Source organism: Hypomesus transpacificus, chromosome 1 (assembly GCF_021917145.1).
Source record: "Hypomesus transpacificus isolate Combined female chromosome 1, fHypTra1, whole genome shotgun sequence".
Taxonomy (NCBI): domain Eukaryota; kingdom Metazoa; phylum Chordata; class Actinopteri; order Osmeriformes; family Osmeridae; genus Hypomesus; species Hypomesus transpacificus.
Genome location: NC_061060.1, coordinates 1987572 through 2006271, shown reverse-complemented (window position 1 = coordinate 2006271; position 18700 = coordinate 1987572). Strand labels below are relative to the sequence as shown.

Below are 18700 nucleotides of genomic sequence, written 5' to 3'. Positions count from 1 at the left end.
TGAACAGCCTGACACATATATAAAAGAAAGTTTGAGTTAAAAAAAGAGTGTATACACTAAGTGTATTTCATAATTTCAAAAGTGTAAGTCATCTTCCAGGAACTATATCCCTCCATAGAGGACCCATACAGACAGATAAGACTTAACTGAGTTTAATCGTTTTCCAAATTCAATTAGACATAAAATACATGTAAAAAAGTAGAGGGCTCTGCATTCAGAATCAGTTGGAGCTAAATAATCTGCTTTTTCTCCTGCATTTCTGTGTTTTCAACCTCAGTCATGTTTTAAAAGATTCACTTTCATCGGACTACAAGCAACGTGTTGTCAACATCGACCAAACACTTAACTGGCAGAGGACCCACGAGGCAGATTCCAATGAGAATATAACTGAACATAAAAAAAAACAGGTACAAAGATCACTCATAGTCTTACACAGCTAATACTTTGAATGTTCAAAAACACACAGACACTCATTAAAAGTAAAAAAAAAAAAAAAAAAAAAAAAGTAATGGGAAAATCTTGATGCAAGAGCTGGTTATTATGGTATGTATCTGTGTAGGTGTGTGTGCTCCTTGTTCGCTGCACACAGCATGTTGTGAGGTTGAATACATGCGTGTCCTGGCGTGTGTTTGCATGCGTGTGTGTGCTCAGAGCTGCAGGGTGCAGAACTGCTGGTAGACAGCCAGGATGTGAGGATCTAGCTCAGCCGTGAACAGCAGGTTCTCCAGGGTTCCCATGTACTGCTGGATTATCCCGTGATGCTGAGAGAGAACACACAGGAACACAGGTCAACACCTAGACAGCCACACCCAGGACCGGCTAGAACCAGGGGTCATCATGTTTAACCTCTCGGATGTTTAACCCGAGGGACGTAAATAGAGATTTTATGCAGCTGGCACTAAAGTCACAAGAGTAAGGCAGTAAGCGTCATATCTATCTGGACAGTTGTGTTACATATATTAAACTAGTCTTCTGAAACAGCCTGAGTGAGCAATTGCTGTGACCGCACTGGCTGAGGAAGAGGAAGTGAGGAAGGTACCATGAGGAAGATCTGCTGCAGCCTCTCGATGCAGTTCTTGTACCAGGGAGAGCTGATGTCCACGCTGCCCGTCTCACAGCGAACCAGGTGCTCCGTCAGCATCATGATGAAGCGCTGGGGGGGCGAGAGAGAGACAGAGACAGAGAGGGGCGTCCGGGAGAAGAGAGGACCAGACCAGTATTTTAGAATGGATCTTGCGCCACCATAGAAGACACTAAGCCACGACCTGTTCGCAGCAGCAGAGAGAGAGAGAGGAGGCCTGAAGAGGAGGTACCTGGAAGATGACCAGGAAGAGGTTCTTCTGCTCGCTCTGGGCCGACTCCACCTTCTCCTGCAGACGCTCGATCTGTTCCTCTAGCTGGCCGTCCTCCTCCTCGCTGTTCTTCTCCATGTCCTCCTCGTCCCCGCTGTCCTTCTGCACACACACACACATAGAGAGACACACACACACACACATAGAGACACACACACACACACATAGAGAGACACACACACACACCCAGAGAGACACACACACACACCCAGAGAGACACACACACACACCCAGAGAGACACACACACACATCCAGAGAGACACACACACACACCCAGAGAGACACACACATACACACAGAGAGACACACACACACACACACAGAGAGACACACACACACACCCAGAGAGACACACACACACACACAGAGAGACACACACACCCAGAGAGACACACACACACACACATAGAGAGACACACACACACACATAGAGAGACACACACACACACCCAGAGACACACACACACACACCCAGAGAGACACACACACACACACACAGAGAGACACACACATACACACAGAGAGAGACACATGGACACAGTTAAGCCAACAGAACTTGGCCACAATGATTTTTCCAGCAAGCCAGCAGACTGACCCCTGACGGCCTGATCTTCAGCTCTACCTTCTATTTCTACTGCTTTGGATAAATACATCTGCTAAATGAATAGTGTCAAAACTGTTTTTTTTCCCCTGGTTCCAGTCTCCACTCACCCGCCTGGATCTAACCAGTTGCTAGGACACCGGGCATGTCTCACTCCTTCCCAACTTCCCTCTCACCTTCTTGTGTTGCTGTTTCTCCAGCTTGTCCTTGGCCTCTTCCAGCTCCTTCTGGATCTTCTGGACGTGCTTGTTCATCTTACGGATGGTGGAGTGCAGAATCTCCCACACGTAGAACCTGGAAGAGACCACAGGTCACAAACGATAACATCAGTACAGCACACAGGCCCATTAGCAGACCTCATCCAATAGTATGGAAGCAAATCAGTGACAATGTTTTGAAGGCATTGCATACTTGATAAGGACTATTGTACTCTGCTTTACTCTGTTATAGGCTTCTCTGTTTTCATCTCCCCACTCCTATCCTTTAACAGTGTATGTGGAAAAGGTTGAATCAATATTTTCAGAAAACGTTTTTGAAAACAATTGTGGTGAAAGATTGACAAAAACTATTGGGAAGAAAAGGTTTGCATCATTGATGAGTACTTAATGAGGACTCTACTGTGCTCTGCTCGAGGCTTCTCTGTTCTTTCCCCTTTCTTCCTCTCCTTTCACTTCATGTGTGGGGGAAAAAGGTTTGAAAGGTTGAAAAATCTTTACTAAAGGTTGCAAAAATAAATCGTTTTGAAAGGTTGAAACTATATTTTCAAAAACAACAAAAAAACTGTATGAATGCGTTTCATATGAGTCTTTGCGAGCATTTCGATTTAAGTTTATAGTAGTATGAATGCGTGTGACTGTTTCAGCCCCTCATAGTAAGTGAGGGAGACCAACCTGGTGAACTCGTGCTCATAGTGAGTGAGGGAGACCCACCTGGTGAACTCGTGAGGGAGACCCACCTGGTGAACTCGTGAGGGAGACCCACCTGGTGAACTCGTGAGGGAGACCCACCTGGTGAACTCGTGAGGGAGACCCACCTGGTGAACTCGTGAGGGAGACCCACCTGGTGAACTCGTGAGGGAGACCCACCTGGTGAACTCGTGAGGGAGACCCACCTGGTGAACTCGTGAGGGAGACCCACCTGGTGAACTCGGGAGCCATGTCCTGAGAGAACAGCCAGTTGGCCACAGCAGCACAGTCCACTATCTGGGTCCTGATCAGCTTATCCACCAGCACAGAGATCATCTACACACAGCCCAGGAACACACACACCTTACTCAATACACCTTACTCAACACACGTTACCAAAAGATCGACACTTGGGTTGCAAATTTTGTGCGTTTTCCAAAGCCGATAGCTGAACAAGTTAACAATCAATAATCGATTCATCATTAAGGACCAAGCTACAAAATGCACTCCTTTAATCAGTTTAAGTTGTATTTAAACGAGCGATATGATTTACTACACAAGACTATGAGTTGTGTGTGACCTGTGGATGGTTCCTCCAGACTTCGTACACCACCCGGAGAATGTGGAGCTTCCCCTCGTCACAGTCCGTCAGGGTTTTCAGAATCTCGTGGAACCTGGAGAGGAACCCAACGTTAAATTGGAAAGACTGTATATCAGGTCTATGAGGTACGGTCAAATTCAACTGGGACATGAGGATTTTTTGGATGATGCCCATCTCCTGACTGGAGAATGCTATCCTTCATCCGTGTCCATGAGGTCTGGACCGGGCTAGTCCCAGAGGGATGTGCACCCAGGCCCAGCTGGCAGGCCGGGGGCTGGCACAGTCCCACTCACTTAGCCAGGGCACTGAAGGAGTGGCTGAAAGACTTGGCAGCCAGGTGGAGCAGGGTTTGGAGAAACACCTCGATCTTCAGGGGGTTGAAGCTCTCTCCTTCGTCTGGAGATGGATATGGAGAAAGGCACATGGATGTTTTATTAGCGAAAGTTGTTGCAGAGAACAGATAGACTTAAGGAAAGGAAAACATATAACCTAGTTAAGGATAAGTGTCATAGCTCAGAGCATTTTACTGCAGACCAAGAGGTCACAGGTTCATATCCCCCCTTGCACATCACTTTAGCTGATAAACAAATACATTACATTATAATGGCAAAAACCTATAAACCATCATTTCTATGTAATAATTGGTCAAGTTTGAGGATGACCCCTGAAGGTACTGACCATCGTCATGCTCCTGGTTGGGGTTGGGAACATCTTTCAGGGCGGTCAGAATCTCTTCATTGGACGCTCTGTTCTTGATGCAGTTGCTCACCGTTATGGCCATGGGGTATCCGGGCAACGCACCTAGACAACGGCATCAGAACCATCAGACCTCGATCAACTGTCATCCAGTCAGGCTTCTGAGAGGTCAGTAGTTAACAGTTACAAGGTATCCCTCTGGGATGCACCGTGGTAGAAAACAAACTCACTATTGGCTTCGTCTCCGTATTTGTAAAAGAAAACTGGTTCAGCCGGGATGAGGGCAGAGAAATTGGCAGGAACGAGGTCCACGATCCTCTGGTGGTAGGAGAGTCTGCAGGGAGGACAATACAAACCCTGACCTCAGCACCGTACCAGAGATACAAGGAGATGGTTCTCAGCCTTCATTTGTTTATATAAATACATCTTATTTTGGGGGCTTTTAAGAGACGCGTGGTACGCACACCAGTCCAGTCAGCTACCAGGGCTCCCCAAGAACCTAATTAACTTAGGGTACGCGTAGGTAAAGAGATTGGGTCAATACCTCATACATTTCTCCAGCACCTCTTTGACAAACTTGGGCTTGGGTTTCTCTGTTTCCAGGGGCAGGCAGTCAGCCCTGGGGAGTAGAAGACACAGGATCAGGCCACAGCACAAGCTTGCTACATACAACCTGTCTGTGTTACATGTATGATGTATAGTGCAACATGTATGTTGACGTGGACCAGTGTTCCCTACCAGTCATCCCAGCTCCATCGGAACTGGAAGTTGCTTAGATGGTGAGAGAACCAGTTTAGGAGTCTGTAGGGCGAAACATCATGAGCGGTGAGATTCAGATGTGTACGGGAGTGTACCTGTCTGCTGTGTGTGTGTGTGTGTGTGTGTGTGTGTGTGGGGGGGGGGGGGGCGTACCTGTCTATGCAGGTGGTGTTCATGGTGTCCAGTCGCATGTACATCATCTCTGTAGCTTGGGCGAGCTGGTCAACTGCTGTTACGGTCATAACTGATATGTCATGTGCACATTTAGCCTTCATCCAGTGACATGCAGTACATGAGGTGTAAATTTGAACCTGCAACCTCTTGATCTACAGTCAAATGCTCTAACCACTGAGCTATACCCATTCCCATTAAGGTTACCCCAAGTCAACTGACTGCCAGGTAAAACTACACAGTCACATTATCTCAAAGATGGCACAAATATGATTGTACAAAAACAAAAGGAAAGGATACCACCTGGGGCAGGGAGCCAGGCTGCAGCTTGCACAGCTCTATGAGCAGGGTGGTGTACATCACGTCGATGTGGGGCGGGGTCGGCAGCTGGAACAGCTCTCCGAAGATCACCTGAAGATCACAGTCCCAGGTTCACATTATCACAGCTTTACTGGCCACAATAACATTGTATTTATGTATTATTATTGAAGGTTTTATCATTGATCCTACTAAGAAGGACTTTAATCACTTTTTGTGTTGTTCCAAAGCACTGGGACAGACATACCTCTACGATGTGGTAGTTGAGTGGGATCTTGTTCTTCCCAGGGTAGCTTAGTAACTGGGCAGCACTGAGATTCAGGAATAAGAGAGTGAAGAGACATTAAAAGCCTGATGATGATTCATAAGAGTAACCAATAAGGACTCAAATCTCATTAGCAGAACAGAGCAGGCCAGTCATCTCACCAGGTCTTCCTCTCTTTCCAGTGAGACTTGATGATGCAATGCAGGTTTTCCTCAATAACAAACCTCTCCACAGAATGGCTGCCAGGCATCACAGGCCCCTGAGAGAGAGGTGAGTGTTCAACCCCAGACACAAAATATATTCATACAGAAGACACTTATCTACATACCGGGGGGGGGGGGGGGGGGGGGGGGGGGGGGGGGGGGGGGGCCTTGAACCTGAAAGCTCTTGATTTTCAGTAAGTTGGTCTACCACTGAGTAAAACCCATCCCATCTTCCTGCTAGAGGGGCCATGTTGTATATACACAGTACTGTGCAAAAGTCTTGGGCACAATCAATATTTCTTGTAAAGGAAAATTGCTTAATTATAATGCACACAAAAAAACTAAAATTCTCAAAACTACCATATAAATACAAAAGATTTGTATTATTTTAAAGACAATATTCATGTCAACAACGTTGGGTGGCTAAGACTTTTGCGTAGTACTGTACATGGTGGTGAGTGTATACGCACCTCAGGGGCGTCTGTGTAGTCGAACATGCGGAAGACGACGCGGGGCATAGGGTAGTGGGCGTCGGGCATGTGGCCCGGCGGGGTGAAGGGAGGCAGGTTGTGCTGCAGGGCCTCACACAGCACACTGTCAAAGGCGATGTACGGACGCAGGATGTGACGCTCCTGCCAGCGATCCTTCTTAAGCTTTTGGATCTGGGCCCACAAGCAGTCTAGATACTGAGGGGAAGGAGGGGTGAGGACAGAGGGAGAGAGGGGTGAGGACAGAGGGAGAGAGGGGTGAGGAGAGAGGGAGAGAGGGGTGAGGAGAGAGGGAGAGAGGGGTGAGGAGAGAGGGAAAGAGGGGTGAGGAGAGAGGGAGAGAGGGGTGAGGACAGAGGGAGAGAGGGGTGAGGACAGAGGGAGAGAGACAGAGAGGAAGGGAGGGGTGAGGACAGAGGGAGAGAGACAGAGAGGGAGGGAGGGGTGAGGACAGAGGGAGAGAGGGGTGAGGAGAGAGGGAGAGAGGGGTGAGGAGAGAGGGAGAGAGGGGTGAGGAGAGAGGGAAAGAGGGGTGAGGAGAGAGGGAGAGAGGGGTGAGGACAGAGGGAGAGAGGGGTGAGGACAGAGGGAGAGAGACAGAGAGGAAGGGAGGGGTGAGGACAGAGGGAGAGAGACAGAGAGGGAGGGAGGGGTGAGGACAGAGGGAGAGAGAGACAGAGGGAGGAGAGAGGTTGGGGGGATGGGAGAGAAACTTTTAATGACATTGTGAGAAACAGGAATAAGTTATCAAAGTGTTTTACTACACCACACGAGCAAACCGTCCACGATCGAGAGCACAGACACACCCACCTCTTCCTGTGGGTGGGGCTTCTCTGCAGTCCACACCTGCAGCATCGGAACGTGTGTTTTGAGTCGGCTCCTGAGAACACAGGACGATAAAGTCTCGAGGGCAAGTTCTCTCTGAAAACATTCAGACCGCAGACGGGGGATTGAGCCTATTCGCAGCGGCGTGAAACTAAACCAGAGGAGGGAGAAGGAGAGCAGTGGAGGAGGGAGAGGAGAGAGAGGAGAGAGAGGAGGGGCTTACTTCAGGTAGCCGTCGATCTGGTTGAGGAGCCTGTCCATCTCCACATCCTTCTTCTCGTAAAGCTCCTTCCCCACCCAGGGCAGACAGGAGAGCACCACGTACACGAACCAGTCCGAACGCACCTGGAGACACACACAGCAACCACTATGTGACACTCCTGGATGAGGGGGAGATTTGTTTTGACTGGAAATTGATTAAATTATTAATTTGACAGGAAAAAGGATTATGAAATCAGCGTTACTTCTTGACTGAAAAAAGCACAGTGGAAGTTTGTTCCACCCGTAACTGAGTTGTGTTATACCTGTGGAACATCCTCCTCTTGCGTGACACTGACAAAGTTCTCAAACATGGCCACCATGGAAGGGGCGGCTATCACATGACAGTTCACCAGGTCACACAGGAAGCGCACCTGAAACACAAAACGTGTGGCACTAAGCTATTTACCCTAGGAGGAGAGGCAGGGAGTGAAAACTTAGCTGAAGCTGAACGAGGAGACAGGTTTCAAGGTCACAGACAGCCCCTAGGTAACATGTTAAAGAACAAGAATCTTCGAGATGTATATAGTTGCATAACCTACCAGGTAAACAGCTTCATTGTACAGGTTGGCTTTTAGCGTTTCCTTGAGTTGCCTGATCATGGCCTCCACAAACTCTCCACCAAAGTTGTAGTTCCTGGCGTTGAGGAGGCCCACCAGAGTTGTATAAACCGTCAGCTTTTCCGGTAGGAGACGGGCGCTGTCAAAACAAGACAAACTGTCAGGCGTCTCAAATGGAAAACCCGGATTGTAGTAAACATGGTTGTGTCCTGGGGCAAGGCACTTCACCCTACTTGCCTCGGGGGGAATATCCCTGTACTTACTGTACGTCGCTCTGGATAAAAGTGTGTGCTAAATGACTACATGTAATGTAAATGTAATGTAATGTGGTTGCTGACTTCAGTGAAGGAACTTACACTGCACATAAAATGCGCAGGATTTTGTTTTTGTAATTTGGGAGATCTGCTTCCAAGACTCCAGCCAGTCCCTCCAAGTTGCTTTCCAGGGACGAGGTACTCTGCAAAAAATATGTTAACTTAAAACGACGTTTTTTTTTAGACACTTTTGTACCAATTTTGTCTAGACAAATTGTACAGACAAAGGACATGCATAAAAACCTGCCAAGACTTACTGCCATGTTTCATTACCTTTTCTCCTACTCGACATATCAGTGATTCCAGACGATCCTCTATTTCAATAGGCTCCGACGTTCTCCTCCTCTTATGAGCCTGGCCGCCTGAAACCAAACAACTGTGATGACACGGAATACGCAAAATAATCTTGCTACGTCCACTAAAGTAATACATAATTGATAAATGAAGTCAACAGAGATCTTTTCACTGCAAATTCATAAATCATTTGCATTCCCACTGAAAGCAACAACAAAAAAAACACTTCAAAACAACTTGCCCTGGGTACCGCCCCTACAATGTTAACACATGGGTCAAAGCTGCGCATTTACTGTGTTTAACCTACACAGAAATGCCTCATGGGCTAGCTTGCTAATTAGTAGAGGTTAACACTTCTATTACGTGGAATGAACTAGACTACACATACTGTTTCAGTATATCAAGTACACGTTGAATATGTGTGTATGAGAAAACATCCGTTGCCAGTTGACCACAAATGATGAGATGATTTAGCAAGCGTTAGATCAGTAGGAGCTAAATCTTTTTTTGCGTTTTGGACGTCCATATGGACGTCCATAGACTGACGGCGATGGCTGCTGATCTTTGCATGGATGGACGGACGGCGATGCTGTTCAGAGTGCCGTCCATAGAGGGAGCAGATATTTTGGACGGCGTCATAGCCGTCCATATGGACGGCGATGCTGTTCAGAGTGCCGTCCATAGAGGGAGCAGATATTTTGGACGGCGTCATAGCCGTCCATATGGACGGCGATGCTGTTCAGAGTGCCGTCCATAGAGGGAGCAGATATTTTGGACGGCGATGGATTAGCAGGGACGTCCCTCGTGCCGTCCATAGAGGGAGCAGATATTTTGGACGGCGATGGATTAGCAGGGACGTCCCTCGTGCCGTCCATAGAGGGAGCAGATATTTTGGACGGCGATGGATTAGCAGGGACGTCCCTCGTGCCGTCCATAGAGGGAGCAGATATTTTGGACGGCATCATAGCCGTCCATATGGACGGCGATGCTGTTCAGAGTGCCGTCCATAGAGGGAGCATATATTTTGGACGGCGATGGATTGAATGTTTAGCAGGCTGTTGAGCTAACAGAACTGCCGAAGGCTACCATAGCATGTAGCTAGCTACATTAACTTTGGATGACTCAATCTTTTGTCAAGTTAATTTGTATGAATTGCATGTTAGTGCAATATTTACGCCTTTATTCTGTTTTTTTTACATAATCAGCAGTATGATCTCATGACAATATAGACTTGAAAAACAATATGTTATGGTTTGGGTTTGCCTATAGGCTACATTTATTTTAATTATTTCGAGAATTGTTAATAAAGACTCATTTAAAAGGTTAACATTGTGTTATGACCCTATGAAATACATTGCCATTTAGGTCTTTTAAACCGTCAGTTTAAAGTGTTTTATGGGTGGATTTGAAGCCACCAGTCAGTAGCTCCAATCTTGCGCACGAACTTTGCGCACGGAGACAAACGCAAAACAACAAACACTCGCTTGGAGCGGAGACCAATGCAAAACACAATACGATGTGTTGAGCCAAACCAAAGCCGTCAAAGGCTACCATGAATGTAGCTACAGCAACCGTGGATGACTCAATAAGTTTTGTCACGTTATTTTGTATTAATTGCATTTAAGTGAAGGCTATATATTTACGCCTTTATTTTATTTTTAACATACAAAAGTAGGCCAATCAACAATATAATCTCATGACAATACAGACTTGAAAAACAATATGTTATGGTTAGGGTTTGCCTAGATATAGGCTACATATATTTTAATTATTTCGAGAATTGTTAATAAAGACTCAATTAAGATTTTAACATTGTGTTATGACCCTATGAAATACATTGCCCTTTAGGTCTTTTAAGCCGTCAGTTTAAAGTGTTTTATGGGTGGATTTGGAGCCACCAGTCAGTAGCTCCAATGTTGCGCACGAACCACTTTGAGCGGAGACAAATGCAAAACGTAATAGCCTATGGGCCTAACACTCCAAATGTTAACCTTTTAAATGAGTCTTTATTAACAATTCTCGAAATAATTAAAATAAATGTAGCCTATAGGCAAACCCAAACCATAACATATTGTTTTTCAAGTCTATATTGTAATGAGATCATACTGCTGATTATGTAAAAAAAAACAGAATAAAGGCGTAAATATTGCACTAACATGCAATTCATACAAATTAACTTGACAAAAGATTGAGTCATCCAAAGTTAATGTAGCTAGCTACATGCTATGGTAGCCTTCGGCAGTTCTGTTAGCTCAACAGCCTGCTAAACATTCAATCCATCGCCGTCCAAAATATATGCTCCCTCTATGGACGGCACTCTGAACAGCATCGCCGTCCATATGGACGGCTATGATGCCGTCCAAAATATCTGCTCCCTCTATGGACGGCACGAGGGACGTCCCTGCTAATCCATCGCCGTCCAAAATATCTGCTCCCTCTATGGACGGCACTCTGAACAGCATCGCCGTCCATATGGACGGCTATGACGCCGTCCAAAATATATGCTCCCTCTATGGACGGCACTCTGAACAGCATCGCCGTCCGTCCATCCATGCAAAGATCAGCAGCCATCGCCGTCAGTCTATGGACGTCCATATGGACGTCCAAAACGCAAAAAAAGATTTAGCTGCCTCTCCGTTAGATTGACATACAAAGGCTAGCAAGCTAACTAGCAACATATCGACTCGTAGCTCGGTAGCAAGCCAATCAGCAATGCATTGTGAAGGGCTGTGAGATCGGAGACAGAACATTCTGTACAAATATGGCTGTGTACGCCACTTAAGTACAAAATGTATCTATTATGTAAACCACAATCAGCATGGACCGATCATTATTCCCGCTTGTTAGCAAGGTAGCAAGCTACTGGTAGAGCTACTAGCTAGCGAGACAAGCTAACAGAGCAAATAGTAGAGCGACAACTTACCATCATTCTCGTCGCTGTGTCGTCTTCTTGACATTTTGCTGATACCACCGGTTTGACAAATGTATTCAACCTCCTCTCACTACGGTGCAACTATATACCAGAATCTGAATTAAAGTTATCAAACCTTTAGAAAATCAATGGTCGCGGTAACAAATAATAGCGGATTGACCCAAGCTAATCACATCCGGTGCAGAGTTGATGGATGGCGCCTACTTCCTTTGAGAAACCAACCAATAACAATTTAGATTGAATGTGTAAACGTGACAAGTGTATCCAATAATATTCAAGCCTTTAGTAACATAGCAACGTCTATTTGTAACCAGTCATGAGAGTCATGATGCTTGTGCTTGTTAGCTAGCGAAAAACATAAAAGCGTATTTTGCTGTGCTGGCAGCATTACCGTGGAAAATCTTCCGAGCCATCCCGGTTAAGACAGCGGTAGCTAGCCAGATAAAACAATTTAGCTAGCCTTGATAACTATAAACAGTATTGCACATCACTTCACCCGACACTTGGCTACAGTAGCTAGCTAGCTCTAATCCTCCCGGCCCCTGGATAATCCTGACGTGTCAAGATGCGTTTCTCCAACCTCGCAAGAAGGCTTTTCATTACAGTTCTGCACGTCAAGTGAAGAGGAGCCATCGATATACAAAGCTTGATACAAATACAAAAATATTCACATCAACTGCAGAGACCGAAACTCATTAAAGTATAAAAGATGGAGATTAACCTAAATCGTGTGGACTATTTGCAGGTATAACATTTAGAAAAACGATTAGTACATACCGTGTGTGTATTCAGTGTAATCATTGTCAGATACCGATTAACCTAACCCTTGAAGTGTAAGGTTAGATAACATTAGCACATGTTAAATGTAGTATTTTTAATCCTGCTTGCAACAATTTGCAACCAAGCGTCAAGTGACAACGGTGACATCTGACAAGCTCTCCTGATCACCGTATCGTTCATAATTCCAGGTCGGAGTGACATCTCAGAAAACTATGAGACTTCTTCCGCCCATGGGACGCAAGGCCACACAAAAGGTAGGATGTCGCAAATGCGATATCAACTTGTCCTATCTGTACTATCCTATATCATATTATCCCACACTTCATTCTTGTCACCGTCAAATGTTGTGCGTTCCAGGTAGCGATAGCAGATCATGATGGTGTAATCAGTTGTTTCGGGATGAAGAAAGGTGAAGCTGTGGTTGGTATTCAGACTTTTGTCAACAACCAAAGAATATATAATGCTGTCATTTTTAATGGAGTTTATTCTATGTAAATGCATCATTTGTTGTCCATTCCAGCCTGTATTCAAAACTCTGCCTGGGCAGAAGATATCCAGACTGGACCTGGGTGGGGCTCCTGGTACACCCCAAGAGAAGATCTTTGTGTCTGCTGGCTCTGAAGTCAGAGGATTTACAAAGAAAGGCAAACAGTTCCTGACTTTTGAGGCTAATTTGACTGAAAGCATCAACGCCATGTAAGTGGAATGTGTCCCTGGTCTGTGACTAATTCAGATCGTTGTCCACCTGGTTATTAAAACATGATATCACCAGCGATGGCAGTTTGTTCCTTGTGTTATGTTCCACACAGCACACTGCACTGCAACCGGCCAAGGCCAGGAATCATGCAAGACGCCTCAGTGAAAGAAACGACAGTGATGTTTTCGTCTTGTTTTTCAGGCAGGTGTCTGGAGCAGATCTCTTTGTGTGTGCCAGTTACATCTACAATCACTACTGCGACTGCAAGGACCAAGACTACTACCTGTCTGGGGACAAAATCAATGACATCATCTGTCTACCTTCCGAGACGCTGGGTCGTATCGTACCTGTGTTGGCTTGTCAAGACAGAGTCCTCCGAGTCTTACAGGTGATACCATATTCACCTGACAATCTATTGCATATACAAGTTACGTGATCCGTATTGATAACTGGGGGCCTTCCTTTGTGCATGTGCTGTTCTCTGTAGGGATCTGAGCTTTTGTACGATGTTGAAGTCCCTGGGCCTCCGTCTGTCTTGGAGTTGTACAGCAAAGAGGAAGGTGCGCATGTGACGGTGGAGATGAAAACTCCAAACGTACTGAAGTCCCATTATGACATAAGCTCATTGTTACGGCATTGCCACTTTCCCCACTGCAGGAAATATGGAGGACATTCTTTATGGTACTGTGGACGGCAAACTGGGACTGGTGAAGATGACTCATTCCTGCGCTATTTCGAAATGGGAGATTGACAATGAAAAAAAGAAAGGAGGTATTTTATTGCTTGTACAGTAAACGTGTGCCACTGATTTGTAGTTTCCTGTAGGAATGGACACAGCATGCTTATTTACAATTTTCTATTTAGTCATTTTCATGATATTACATTTTCATTCGCGCTAGTCGCTTGCTTATGTTAGTTGTCACATAGTTGACGTCACAAACGCTTGTGTTTTTGCTCGGCGAGTCTGCTCATGGTTGGTTCATGGTTCCCGCTAGGCGTGCTGTGCTTGGACTCATTCGACATCCTGGGAGACGGCGTGAGAGACGTCCTTGTGGGGAGGGATGATGGGACTGTGGAGGTCTACGGCTTCGACACCTCCAACGAGCCCTCCCTGCGCTTCCAGCACGTCAGTTCCTGCTGTCGGAACTTTACATTTTGCACGTCATTCGCTCAGCAGACACACCACACAGCAACGTACAAACAGCGTAAATATAGAAAGTACAAGCATAAGATCGAGGATCCGAAGTGTGTAGTTCTGACAGTTTTTGGGTGAAAACTAGTCAAGGAGGGGGGTCAGATGGCTGAGCGGTTAGGGAATCGGGCTATTAATCAAAAGGTTGCTGGTTCGATTCCCGGCTTTGTCAAATGACGTTGTGTCCTTGGGCCAGGCACTTCACCCTACTTGCCTCGGGGGGAATGTCCCTGTACTTACTGTAAGTCGCTCTGGAGAAGAGCGTCTGCTAAATGATTAAATGTTAATGTTAAGGAACTGTATGTATTTACTATCCACATCGCTAACCTTGTGTCAATGTTGAGACCATGCACATTAGCCAGTAGTTAACATGTGAGGTTCTGACTCTGTTGTGCTCCAGGTTCTGTCAGAGAGTGTGACATCTGTCCAGGGAGGCTGTGTAGGAAAGGAGTCGTACGACGAGGTCCTTACTGCCACTTACACTGGTGAGTCCTGGACCTGTCATCACAGACACGTCTACGTTAGGTTTAGCGCTACCGGTGGGGGGAGATATATTTCCATCTGTATATACATTCTCATTGGTGTGCACATGTGTCTGTGTGTGCCTGTGTGTGTGCCTGTTTGTGTGTGCCTGTGTGTGTGTGTGTGTCTGTGTGTGTGTCTGTGTGTGTGTGTGCCTGTGTGTGTGTGTGTGTCTGTGTGTGTGTGCCTGTGTGTCTGTGTGTGTGTCTGTGTGTGTGCCTGTGTGTGTGTGTGCCTGTGTGTGTGTGTGTCTGTGTGTCTGTGTGTGTGCCTGTGTGTGTGTGTCTGTGTGTGTGCCTGTGTGTGTGTGCCTGTGTGTCTGTGTGTGTTTCCAGGCTGGGTGACAGGACTGACTACAGAGCCTCAGCAAGCAGGAGTAGGACCTGGAGAGGAGGTGAAGATGAGCAAAGAAACCCAGTCTAAAGTGGCTGCTCTCAGGTACCAGCTGACGGTTCAGCAACATCAACCAATCCAACATCAACACAGAATTGTTAAAAATGTCAGATGTACCCTTCTAATTGTAAACTAACTGATATAACCTTAAATGAGCTTAGAAGGAGAAGGTTCTATATAACATGGTTATCTATGTGTGAGTATAAAGCTGTGCCATGCTGCTGGTGTACCCCCCCCCCCCTCCCCCTCCTTCCCACCCCCCCTCCTTCCCACCCCCCCTCCCACTCCACCCCCTCCCCTCCCTCCCCTCCCCTCCCTCCCTCCACCCCCCTCAGGGCGGAGCTAGAGCAGCTACAGGTGCAGGTCCTCCAGGGCAGAGAGCAGTACCAGCAGACCTCCCAGTCCAGCACGGCCGTCTCCGCCGTGCCGGTCTTCAGCGTCAACGACAAGTTCGCGCTCTGCCAGGACGACGCCAGCTACAGCTTGACCCTGGAGATGCAGACTGCCATCGACAACCTGCTGCTGCAGGTGAACACTCACTTGGGTGGTGGTGGGGGTCTTTATTTAACCAGGAAGAAGTCAGTGAGATTCAACATTTCTTTTGCAAGAATGTCCTGGCCAGGTTCTGAGTCTTTACACTTTCACAGACCACATGACAAACTGGTAGTGTGGTCAACATGTAACATGTAAAGATGGCGTGTTTGGAAGATGATAGTCAACCCGGTTTCTCTATTTAAACAGAGTGACGTTCCCATTGACCTGTTGGATGTGGACAAAAACTCAGCAGTTGTGAGTTTTAGTGAATGTGACTCAGAGGTAAAAGCTTCACAACGATATGAAAGAGAAAATAAAATGATGACCTCAACTGCATACTTGTTAACTCTCCCGCCAAAAATGACCGATTGTGACTTATAATTTTTTTCCAGCAACCAAATGGTAATTTCCTCCTGGCTACTTACAGATGTCAAGCTAATACTACCAGACTGGAGCTGAAGGTAAGTCATGCACCCCCCCCCCCCCTCTCCACACAAAAGAAAACTGCATCAACATCACACATACTTGCCTTGGCTCCAGCCCCAATAAGACCTTGCGGTACGGTGTGTATGGTGTTGTGTGGCTCATCTGTCCTTATGTTACCAGGTGAGGTCCATTGAAGGCCAGTATGGGACTCTCCAAACCTACATCACTCCCAGGTTACAGCCCAAGTCCTGCCAGGTCCGCCAGTATCAGATCAAACCTCTGTCTCTGCACCAGAGAACCCACTCCATGGACCAGGACAGGTGAGGGGGAACACTCACACATACCCTCGTAATGGAACCCTCGGCAGGAAATGGGTTTGGTTTGGTTGAACCGTGATGTGGAACCGTTTTCATGGTATTATCTGGGAGCATTAAGGAGAACAAGCATGGAGAATGACCAGAGATGTCAGTTTGTTTTCAAATGTGGGTGGGATATTTTAGTTTTTTGTAACTGAGGATGTGGGTGTTTAGTATAATTTTCTTACAGACAGACTTTGCTGTTAATAAAAACTGGTAATGAAAAACACACAACCGAAGTTTGTGTCTCAACATTTTCTCCCTCCGTCTGCTATCCTTCTGTTCCCATCCAGACCTATGAACACCCTCACGCTGGCTGGTCAGTTTAGCTTTGCAGAGATCCACTCCTGGGTGGTCTTCTGTTTGCCTGAGGTCCCAGAGAAAACTCCAGCAGGAGAGAACATAACCTTCTTCTTTCAGAACACTTTCCTCGGCACGCAACTGGAAGCTACGTACAGGTGAACTAAGCACAACATAAATATCTCAAGTACAATGTTAAGTTGATGAAGTTCTTTGGGTGTGACAAAAACAACGTCATTTGCAAGTATCATCAACAAATTTGGTGGGTGGAACCTTACGGGCTCGCTATTTCACTGCATACGTATCTACATACAAATGATTGATTCTGTGTGGTTGAACTCGCTTTCCCCTGTGGTGATTTCAGTAAAGGAGAAGGTCATTTCAAGTCCGATAACATATCCACCATCTCCATAATGAAGGATGTCCTATCCAAGGAAGCCACTAAAAGAAAAATAAACCTGAACATTTCCTACGGTGAATCCACGCTGATCGGATCACTTTTGATCAATGTCTTTCATAGCACAAACATACTTTGGGATCTGACTAGCATCCATTTGCTCATGTACAACCATCTTTTTCAGATGTAAATGAAGAGTCGGTGAACCATACACTCAGGATGATTCATCCTAAACTTGAGTATCAGCTCCTGCTAGCTAAAAAGGTCCAGCTTATTGATGCGTTAAAAGTAAGTGTCTGGTTGACAGTTTCATTGATTATTGGTTGTTTATTATTATATGACTTGTGATTAAATCTCTTTCTGTCTCCCTCTATCAATCTGTCTGTCTCCATCTCCCTCTTTTCTCTCTATCCCTCCCTCTCTTTATCTCTCACTCTCTTGCACTTTCTCTCTATCCCTCCCTCTCTTTATCTCTCACTCTCTTGCACTTTCTCTCTATCCCTCCCTCTCTTTATCTCTCACTCTCTTGCACTTTCTCTCTATCCCTCCCTCTCTTTATCTCTCACTCTCTTGCACTTTCTCTCTATCCCTCCCTCTCTTTATCTCTCACTCTCTTGCACTTTCTCTCTATCCCTCCCTCTCTTTATCTCTCACTCTCTTGCACTTTCTCTCTATCCCTCCCTCTCTTTATCTCTCACTCTCTTGCACTTTCTCTCTATCCCTCCCTCTCTTTATCTCTCACTCTCTTGCACTTTCTCTCTATGTCTCTCTTTCTCTTTATCTCTCACTCTCTTGCACTTTCTCTCTATGTCTCTCTTTCTCTTTATCTCTCTCTCTCTTGCGCTCTCTGTCTCTGTTGTTGTTGCCTGGTAAGGAGCTTCAGGTGCATGAGGGGAATGCTGACTTTCTGATCCCTGAGTATCGCAATATTCTTGATGAGTCAGCTCACTTGTTGGAGGAATACAAGAAGCAACCAGCTCATCTGGAAAGACTCTATGGTACTATGCTCACAAACAAATGAAATTACCTATTAAGCTGCTTATTATTGTAATTCTACAAGAGATTGTCCTTGTTTATGTATACTTGCTTGTGTGTAATGGTGGATCATAGTTAAATTCATGTTTTTGGTGCTTTTTTCTAGGTATGATCACCGATCTCTTCATTGACAAATTCAAATTCAAGGGACAGAATGTGAAGACCAAAGTTTCATTGTTGCTTGAGATTTTAGATAACTATGATCTCAATTCATTGATGGATTTCTTCAATGAGGTATAGTGTCATTGAGCAAAGCATGTTTGCACCGTTTTGTAATAGCTTTTTCCATTTGTGTGTTTTGTAAATAGAACTTAGCAGCTTTTGTCAGTTTGTATCTGACTTGATGTATAGAATGATAATGTTACAAAGATTTCAGATATTTATTACGAATTTTGTAGTCTTATGGCATTATGTTTTGATAATTGTTCTCTTATCTATTTAGATGTGATCTATTTGTATTTGTGTAGAACATTTCAATAAACAAGATGGTAGGTGCTCACATGTGCGCGTAATAATGAATGAAAT

General features: G+C 45.7%; 2 protein-coding genes across 2 annotated transcripts; one reads left to right on the top strand and one right to left on the bottom strand.

Annotated features, from left to right (window-relative positions):
• Positions 1–136: 136 nt before the first annotated feature.
• LOC124467500 (nuclear cap-binding protein subunit 1) lies at positions 137–11737 on the bottom strand. The gene is made up of 23 exons (XM_047019803.1): positions 11535–11737; positions 8591–8679; positions 8360–8460; positions 7986–8142; positions 7710–7817; positions 7409–7530; positions 7171–7240; positions 6343–6558; positions 5831–5928; positions 5652–5715; positions 5387–5497; positions 5069–5133; positions 4895–4957; positions 4701–4775; positions 4387–4490; positions 4139–4261; positions 3754–3856; positions 3440–3533; positions 3092–3195; positions 2131–2248; positions 1314–1454; positions 1040–1153; positions 137–761 (listed from the first exon to the last, which is right to left on the bottom strand). The coding sequence occupies exons 1-23, from the start codon at positions 11566–11568 to the stop codon at positions 648–650; spliced, it is 2388 nt and encodes a 795-aa protein (XP_046875759.1). The 5' UTR covers positions 11569–11737; the 3' UTR covers positions 137–647.
• A 105-nt stretch (positions 11738–11842) lies between these two features.
• On the top strand, positions 11843–18670 carry bbs7 (Bardet-Biedl syndrome 7). Its single transcript, XM_047020196.1, has 19 exons — positions 11843–12288; positions 12512–12577; positions 12681–12743; positions 12844–13019; positions 13222–13408; positions 13508–13580; positions 13678–13791; positions 14016–14146; positions 14613–14697; positions 15070–15172; positions 15463–15655; positions 15869–15943; positions 16054–16122; positions 16268–16407; positions 16737–16901; positions 17108–17217; positions 17325–17428; positions 18015–18138; positions 18282–18670. Exons 1-19 carry the CDS (start codon positions 12253–12255, stop codon positions 18413–18415), a joined length of 2148 nt encoding a protein of 715 aa, XP_046876152.1. The 5' UTR covers positions 11843–12252; the 3' UTR covers positions 18416–18670.
• The last annotated feature ends 30 nt before the right edge of the window (positions 18671–18700 follow it).

What these genes read in the sequence shown, in the direction of transcription:
- LOC124467500 (XM_047019803.1), bottom strand. Translation starts at nt 11,568, where the DNA reads ATGTCAAGAAGACGACACAGCGACGAGAATGATG. An exon ending in ACAATGAAGCTGTTTACCTG is followed by an intron (nt 7,818 to 7,985) that starts GTAGGTTATGCA and finishes TTTGTGTTTCAG; the next exon opens with GTGCGCTTCCTGTGTGACCT. An exon ending in TCCTTCAGTGCCCTGGCTAA is followed by an intron (nt 3,534 to 3,753) that starts GTGAGTGGGACT and finishes GTTCCTCTCCAG; the next exon opens with GTTCCACGAGATTCTGAAAA.
- bbs7 (XM_047020196.1), top strand. Translation starts at nt 12,253, where the DNA reads ATGGAGATTAACCTAAATCGTGTGGACTATTTGCAG. An exon ending in CCTTACTGCCACTTACACTG is followed by an intron (nt 14,698 to 15,069) that starts GTGAGTCCTGGA and finishes GTGTGTTTCCAG; the next exon opens with GCTGGGTGACAGGACTGACT. An exon ending in AAACCTGAACATTTCCTACG is followed by an intron (nt 17,218 to 17,324) that starts GTGAATCCACGC and finishes CATCTTTTTCAG; the next exon opens with ATGTAAATGAAGAGTCGGTG.